This window comes from Dipteris shenzhenensis, chromosome 30 (assembly GCF_047967505.1).
Source record: "Dipteris shenzhenensis isolate YYH24624 ecotype China chromosome 30, Dip_SZ_1.0, whole genome shotgun sequence".
Lineage (NCBI taxonomy): Eukaryota > Viridiplantae > Streptophyta > Polypodiopsida > Gleicheniales > Dipteridaceae > Dipteris > Dipteris shenzhenensis.
In genome coordinates this window covers 48037919-48046851 of record NC_141625.1, presented here as the reverse complement: position 1 = coordinate 48046851, position 8933 = coordinate 48037919, and the positions used below count along the sequence as shown (strand labels likewise).

Genomic DNA, 8933 nt, shown 5'->3' with positions numbered 1-8933 from the left:
AGATCAAGTTAGGGGTTTTAAGGATGGTTAATTGAGTTAATGAGGTCACCAATTAACACCCTTATGCTTAATGGAATGAATTTTGGATACAACTCTTGCAAATTTATGTCTTTGTATTGATCGAATGCCAATATCAAATGCATAGTCAATTAGATCTCAAAATTACAATTGCAATGCAAAAAATCTAGCGTGAATTTGATGGAAGGTTGCGAAGATCTTAAATATTTAGATTTTAAGTAGCCATTAGAAGCAATGTAATTCCCCTATAATATATATCTTATAAAATCATAAATACAAAATCTTATTAAGTATGTTGAATATATTGGTCTAAGTATTATTATGTGCTCATTTTTTAATATATAAAAAGCTTCCTTATATGGAGAATAAAATGTCCTTTGCTTATCTCTTAAATAAACAACTCATCGATTGTGTAGGTAATTACAATTACTACATAGGAAAGGATACATTTCCTAAGCCATTTCTTAGGATCGTCCATATATAAGACAATAAGAAAATTTCCTGCAATTTTGTATATAGAGACTCGTCAAAAGCCCCAAGTTGTTCGTTGAATAGCATATGTAGGAATCTTTTTCTCTGTGGGAAGGACGAAGGGTATGTACAACAAAAACTCATTTCTTATATAGGAAACTCAGAATCCTCCTTATATAAAGAAAATAAGAAAATTTCATGCAATTTTGTATATAGAGGCTCGTCAAAAGCCCCAAGTTGTTTGTTGTAGGAATCCTTTTCTCTGTCGGATGGACTAAGAGCACTACACTTGTTCTTGCTGCTGTTGTTAGAATACACGTTATTCCCATGTTTTGTTTTGAGAGTGCGCTTTTCAGTGTGTATGGCATGTACCGCCTCATGAGATTATATATAAAAATGGGAGTCTTTCTTTCTGTCTCGACTAAGGATAGCCGCGCTATTTGGTGAGTTATGCATGGTTCACGTAGGCCATCGTCTTCCATTCGACCGTCCCACCCTCGCACTCGGGTTTGGTCCGTCTCTACTCGCACTGAGGATATGTGAACTCAATGAATTTTCCACATCAATGGATTTAGTTAAACATTGGAGATTCTTTTTCTTCTCAATCTTATGAATGGTTTAAGTATTTTAGATAAGCACATCTTGGGTTGTTGCGCATCTGATTGTTTCTTTCGGAGCACAAGGTTTATTGAATATCTGATTCTTTGTCCACATCACGATGATGGATTTAGGGCAAAATTGGAGCCTTTGTTGTCCAAAGAGGCCCCCACAAAACCAAGTCTCCGGTGCAAAATCTTGATGCTCACTTCCCAAATATCTCATAGCCCATATAGATCTGCCAGCAACGGCTGGCTTCATCATTCTGGAAGGTTGGTATCCGTCAAAGTTTTTTCATTCATTCTCGCATTTGCTTATACTAGTGTAAATCCCATGGCAAGCCATGTAAAACAAATCCAAGTCAAGGATTCAAGATGCCAATCCAATTGTTGCTAGTCTCACTTTGCCAGGAATCTCTGGTTGTGCTCGTCTTTTCCTTTGCTCGAACGATCTTGTTGCAACATCTTGCCTAACAACGTACTACTTACGTCCTATCGATTTTATTTCCTTGCTCTTACTCGTTTAATCTGCAGTTGTAATAACGGAGTACCTAATCTGGATGTATTCGTTCTCATTACCATCTTTGTGACAAAATATGAAGAGGGGAGAGGAGAAGAGGGGAGATGAGGAGAGAGGGCACATCTAGAGAGCACACCACAAATGACTAACTGTAACTAGATTTAGTTGAAAAAATAGAATATATACAAACCCATTTAGGGTTAGGGTTAGGGTATTTAGCCCTTTCCTTTATAACACTCTATTGGGTCAATGCTATGCACATATGATCACATGATGGTGCTATGCACACGTGATCACATGATGTTGAGCGTGAACTCTCAACACCTTCCCTCAAGATCAACATCATGAAGTAGGCCTTCCCTCAAGATGATGATACTGGGGAATCGAAGAAGGACTGAGCATTACATTCCATCACACTCTTTTAATGGGAATGTCCTTCCTCTGCGTCAAACTAAGAGCTTGTCATTGTTTCTCGAAAAGCTCTTTACCGAGTGGTTTGGTAAAGATGTTTGCAACACTCTTTGTTATCACAATGCTATAATGTGATGTTACCACGTAACACTTTTTCTCTGATGAAGTGCTCTCTGACATCAATGTGCTTTGTCCTGGAGTGATATACTAGATTATTGGCCAATGCTTGAGCCGATTGATTATCATAGTTGTTGGCTTCGACTCATCAAAGTAATCTGTTTCTGACAATAGTCTTCTAAGCCATATAGCCTCACATGCACATGTAGTGAGTGCTCTATATTCTGCTTCAGTCGAAGACAAAGAAACAGTTGGTTGTTTGTTTGACAACCATGACATAGCACCTTGACCAAGGAAAAATGCATATCCCTGTGTCAATCTCCTGGTCTCATGATCTCCGGCATAGTCACTGTCATAGTATCCATGCAATCGTGGATGACTTCCTCTGTATTCTATTCCAAACTGTCTTGTACCTCTGATGTATCTCAAGACTCATTTGGCTGCATTCCAATGAGACTGTTTTAGATTTGCTAAAAACTGTGCTAGTGAGCTTACTACATAACAAATATCTGGCCGAGTGCTAGTCAGATATATAAGAGATCCGATGAGCTATCGGTAGTATTTGTCTTTTACTGTAGGCTTTTCTGAATCTTTAGTAAATTTCAAACTCTGTTCCATGGGAGTGGCTGCAATCTTGCAATCTGCCATATGAAACTTCTTCAAGAGACTGTCAACATACTTGAGCTGAATCATAAATGTGCTATTTGAATCTCTCTAGAACTCAATTCCAAAACAATAGAAAGTCCAAGATTTGTAATGTCGAACTCTATAGATAAGTCTTGTTTTAGTTTTCTGATGAAGCTATCCTTGCTTCCTATCACAATCAGATCATCTACATACAAAAGTGCAATAGTAATGTCTTCCCCTTGAACTTTGTAGTAGAGAGTATAATTTGCATTAGACTTCATGTATCCCAGATCAGCAAAATACTTGTCGATTCTACTGTACCAACTTCTGGGTACTTGCTTTAAGCCGTAGAGTCTTTTCTTGAGATGGCAAACCTTATTCTCCTTTCTTGGTTCAACATAACCTGCTAATTGTTGCATGTAGACTTCCTCGTCTAGGTAACCATTGAGAAATGCATTCTTGACATTGAGCTAATACACATTCCATTTGCTGAGTGTCGCTAGTGATATCAAGAACCGTATGGAATCCATCTTTGCTACTGAGCATAAGTCTCATCATAATCCTGACCATATTGCTGTGCAAATCCTTTTACAACTAGTCTGGCTTTGTATCTTTGAATACTTCCATTTGGATTGTACTTCACACTGTATACCCATTTGTTTGCTATGGCCTTCTTCTCTGGTGGAAGGTCGCATAATTCCCAAGTATTATTTTTATACAAAGCATCCCTGATGACGTGGCACTTTGACTTGGTCAAAGAATAATATAACAACTGAGATCAACCTAATGATGTGGCATGCTACCATGGATGCTAACCTAATAAAGCAAGTGACGTGGCACTATTGATAGTGATGTGACACTTGCTGACTGAACTACTGATGTGACAATGTGAATGAGATGACATGGCAACCTCATGAGACTACTAACATGGCAATCAATTAAGGTGATAATGTGGCAAATAAGGTTTGCCACGTGACAAATAGGTATGGATAAGCACGTGTCACTAGGATGTGACCCTAGGGTAGGTACCACATGTCAATAAGATAGCAGTGCAAAGACTTAGAATGACACAGTTGAGGCTTTGGTAGTTGGATGCGCAACCAAGGTTGGCAAAGACTAGAGCCGATCGTTTGTTATCACCCGTGTAGTTGAGGGCACCTTGGAGCTCGTTGGAGAGGATTGAAGCTATTTGCTACGAGCACTGGTCGATAATTTGCTACGGGCGCTGGTCGATGGAAGCCTTTGCAACGCTTAAGGCCTTTGAGCTTTTTGACTTTTAAAAAAAAAGCGACTTTAGATGAGTTGATCAAGCCGTTTGTTGAATGCTTTATTGAGCTTTTGGTCGTAAAAGAGACTATGGCCTTCGTTGGAGAGCGACTGGCTAAGAAGAGACTAGCCTTAGAAGATAATGCAAGGCGATCGGAGCCGTTTTGAAGCTTTTGTAGAGCCATTGTTGCAACCAAGAGGTCACTAAGCCTTGATGCTAAATTTAATATAATTGAAGAGGCTCCTTTTCTCTCTATAAGACCTCTACATATCTCTTTTTCTTATAAAAATGCAATGAACAAAATCTCTCTTTTTGGAAGACTCTCCCTATTTCTCTCACACACTTATAAATTGAAGAAGATACTTTCTCTCACACCTCAAGAAGCTCTCAAATCAAATCAAAACTTTGGACAAAAATTTTCTTCACATGAATGAAAATCTTTCATCAACGGAATGAATAATAGAAACCTCTTAATCTCTCAATCTCTCACAAGAAATATGACACCTCAATGAAAGAGAGAACCATGCTCTCATACCATGACAAAATATGAAGAGGTGAAAGGAGAAAAGTGAAGATGAGGAGAGAGGACACAACTAAAGAGCTACAATGATGGCTACAATGTTGTGCCAAAGACTCCATTGAAATAGTTACCATGCATGCATTGAAATAGTTATCGTGCATGCATTGAAATAGTTATCGTGCATGCATCGTGAAGCAAAGCTAGCATTGAGACTTTGCAATCGTATATTCATAACTCTTTGAAACAAGTTTATACGCTACTTCCAAGTGTGTGTGTGTGTGTGTGAGAGAGAGAGAGAGAGAGGGAGGGAACTTTCACTAAGAAAAAAAAAGTGTGAGGGGTAGAGGGAGACACACTTACGTTCATAGCTCCCAAATTTGGGATACTCTCAAACTTAAGCTCATTTGCTTGAAATAACCGTGGGTCTATAGATCCAACTCGCAAGCTCGCCAATCATAAGAGCTAGAATCCCTGCTTATACAAGTATAGTATAGCAAGGACGGGGCATTTTATTTCAGTAGATTGTGATATGTATACTCACGCGATTTTATACAGTGAGTGCCTAGTCTGTATATCCCGAAGAGCAGAAGCTCCCGAATAACATCACTGTTATTTCGCCAACAACCGAGTATAAGAGTCCCGATTCCTGAACTCAACACACGTCAAAGGACTAGCGGCAGGCAGAGTTCGTAGGGCGAGGGATCAAGCTTCTTATAAGCCCTCTTATTCCATATTCCGGGTGGGGGAGGTGGCCTCATGTGATCGCCTTCATGATCAATTCTAATTTCTCAGCACAAACTGCCTACCTTGAAGTCGATTCTCGCCCGATACAGCTGCACCAGGAGCCTGCTGCTGATCGGCCGGCACGTCCAGGACCTCCTGATACGTGCGCATAAAGTTAGATACGTCGGATGCAGGAATAGGACGCATATCATCGACCATGAAAGGATTAGGGAAGGATACAGTATCGGGGGGAGGCCCTCCTAAATTAGTTGCACCAACTGTGTATACATCATATATTGCAGCGCCCTGAACTGCTGTTGGAGGGTAAGCACTAAGTTGCTCCATATAGTACTGGTACTGGGCCGGAGCCAACGGCGGTCTGGCTGAAGGCATTGCGGCAGCAGGTCTCGGTACCGCGTTCTTTACATCAGATGCAATCGGCTGCACCTGCTGGTAGCCAGCCAAGGGACGGCCTCGAAACCGTGAAGGCAATGGGGCAGTCGGAGAGCTGGTATACATAGGAGGGACATGATGCTCCCTGTGTGGACTGGGCACTCTTTGGAATTGCGGAACGGGGTCGCTCACCTGTCTTTGAAGCTGGACGAAGGGTGGATGCATAGGGATGCCACCGCTCTTGACGGGAAGGCCTTCGACGACAAGGGGGGGGGAGGAGGGGTAGGCAGTGACGGGAGGAGGGGGGGGGATGGCATTAGAAGAGGGTTGAGGAGGAGAAAGCGTGGTCTGCTGGACGCGAGGGAGTGGAGATGGAGCACGCGAAGCTACTGGGGCGAGGCGGGTGGGAGGAGGGGGAGCGACAGAGGGTTTGGGGGGGGGGACGAAAGAAGGAGAAGGGGGAGGGGGGGTGGAGGGGCGAAGGATGGGAAGCTGGATGGCAGGGGCCTGAGTGGCGTAGGTGGTGGCGACACCGACGGAAGTTTCTTCAGATTGAAGCTGGTAGAATGGCATTGCTTGGAGAGGCAGAGCGGGCTTGATCAGTTGCTGAACAAGAGGAGGAGGAGGCAAGGAATGATCAATTGGAGAAGAAGACGCAGATTCAGTCTCGAAGTATTGCATTTGCAACTCTTCCTCTTCTGATGCCGATAGAGCTTCCCTGCCTGTCACAATGAACCCTCCCTGTGTCGTTTCTGCGCTTCCACCACCTCGAATCGACGTTCCGTCCATTTGCACGTTGCTCCTCTCTTCCTCTAACGATTCCGGCAGATTCAAGCGTGGATCCTCCTCCGATTTCACCTTCCTCACCTCCTTCCCTGCTGCTGCTTCCAGTGATTTCCTTCCCCCCATCGCTTGATTATTCTCATCTTGGCTCAGTTGCTGCTGTACCCTTGCCGTTAGCTTCGCACTTCCCAGCTCCGATTCCTGACTCGCTGCGCTCGGTTTCGCCAACTGCATCGTCGGTTCAGGCTGCTGCTGCTGTACCTTCGCTGGCGCATCGCCCGACCTTAGTTGAGATCCCGGTCGAGCTGTTGGAGATGGTCCGCCAGATTCGCCACCCACCTGCTCGTAACTGCCCTTGGCCGGCGGTCTCTGTATCGGTTCGCCGATTATGCCTGCTGACCCGGAACCCTCTTTCTTGCCCGGGCTAGCCACACCGCCGGCCGTGCCCATGAAGATTGATGTCGGAAGGGGATCCTCGCCAGTCGTGCTCTTCTGAGCGCCTCCTTCCTTGGGAAGGTTCACCGGCCCGCGGCCATCCACAGGACTGCTGTCCACCTCCACCTGCACTTGTGGTAGAGTCGCCTGCTTGGCGGGGTGCCCTCTCAACGCCTGATCGGCGAAGGCAGACAAGATGGAGGACATGCCTGGAGGGGCGGAGGATGTAGATAAACTCGCGGTGGTTCTCTTGAGCGGAGAGCCAGGGGCGGACGAGATCTCACCGGGGGCTTGGAAGAGAGATCCGAAGAGTGCAGCGGCAGGCTTGTCGATTGAGGAATGCTCAGGTGGATTGGAGGCGGGATAGCTGGGAGCGACACCCCATTCATCGTGGGGATCCAGACCGAAGCTGAGGTAGTCAGGAGTCTCGGAAACGATGGACGATGTTTCCGATCTCACTCTTTGCAGAAGAGGGATGCCATTCAGAGCCTCCACGAACCATCGCTCCCTATTCCGATCACTCTCCAGCAAATCGGAGATGCTCGTCTGCAACTTCATCGGGAACAAAAACAGTCGCAGCCTCGCCGACCGATTGCTGACCACCTGAAGCCTATCATACTCCTCCATCATATTCTCGAGGTCCTCCTCCGAGGTAACCGATATAAGCGCATCCAGATCTTCGCTGGGCAGCTGATACTTGACCAACACAGCTGCGCCGAACAGCCTCCCGAGCTTCGTCGTGAACTCCCCATAGGCAACGTTCCTGCTCACAACCACGATGCGAGTCTCTCCGCCGACATACTTGAGCTGATTGTCGTGCGGCCGCGGGAGGATGCGTCCGCCATAGCTGCACATGAGCTTGACGCGAGTGAAGGCGTTCTCTTCCCATTTGACGGGGAGGGGCTCTTCTGAGACGGATCCTTTGCCTGTTGGAGCGCCAACGGAGCGAGGGGAAGATCCGACGGAGTGAGCAGAGGCGGAGTCTGCATAGATTTGGTCGCCATCGAGGGGAGGGGGGTCACTCCTCCGCATGGTGGCAAGAGAAACAAGTGCGATCAGCTGAGGGAGGGCTATGGCGAGGGGGAGGTCATGACTGGATCGCAATACAGTGAGTAGTGCTTGCAAGCCTAGCCAAAAGCCAAAGCGGAGAAGGAAGAGGATGAGGATGAATAGCAAATATTCTCTCCTCAATAAAAAGGCTTAAAAATTAAAGTTAAAATATCCCGGAAAAAGCCCGCCCTTTTCTTACACGTCAACGCGCTATCCAGATGGCGTGGTCTCATTCGTGCTAGGTCTTGGTTGCACGTGCACGACGCAGTGCGTGGAGCGCAAGCGAAGCCTTTGTAGAAACAAGTGCACGAGTGACATGGCGGGGAATGAATACCATTGGGTATAATGGGGTGGGTAGAGAAGGCGTCTTGTCAAGCCCTGCGCCTTGCCCAATGCCTTCCTTTTTTCCCTTGGTTGGTTGCCACGCAGAAAAAATGAGAGAGACACAAAGAGACAGGGATTAAGCTAGACTTGCGACTTTCTTAGGTTGTTTCAATCTCCTACCTACTCGGAATGGATGGCCTTTTTACTTCACCTGGGTTTTGTTCAGACTCTCGGTTGAAGCTACGATTTAACATGGCAGATCGCACAGCTATGGACCATGGTAGCATTGGTAGGATATAATTTATTTAGAAACGGCAGTGATTGTTTAGGACGTGTCTCACATTTTCGTCACTGTCCGTGGCAGCGGCCACTTGGCAAGTTGCAAGACTGGCGTTTTCAGGGCACAGTTGGAACTGGGGTCCTCTGTAATGCGGAGAGATGGTGAAACCTGACTTGTCCACGTTGGCGGTTTGAGCTAAATGGAAGAAAAGAAACCCAGGTCCCAAAGAGAGCGGCCTGAGCTGGCAGACTCAGAGCCGGCAGATAGGACCAGTCATCGGACAATCGGCTGCAAGTGGGTGCTGACGTCTTTTCAGACACAGTAAGTAGCAGTTCGATTCTTCCTTGCCAGTTGCCACGATGATGATGATGATGCCCATTGCTTATTGTAATTTGTCC

General features: G+C 45.7%; 1 protein-coding gene across 1 annotated transcript; it reads right to left on the bottom strand.

The window, feature by feature from the left end:
• Positions 1–4947: 4947 nt before the first annotated feature.
• On the bottom strand, positions 4948–8049 carry LOC147882240 (uncharacterized). Its single transcript, XM_087401261.1, has one exon. The coding sequence runs from the start codon at positions 7911–7913 to the stop codon at positions 5328–5330; it is 2586 nt and encodes an 861-aa protein (XP_087257387.1). The 5' UTR covers positions 7914–8049; the 3' UTR covers positions 4948–5327.
• Between the last annotated feature and the right edge of the window lie 884 nt (positions 8050–8933).

Coding starts and splice junctions, on each gene's coding strand:
- LOC147882240 (XM_087401261.1), bottom strand. CDS start 7,913: ATGCGGAGGAGTGACCCCCCTCCCCTCGATGGCGACCAAATCTATGCA.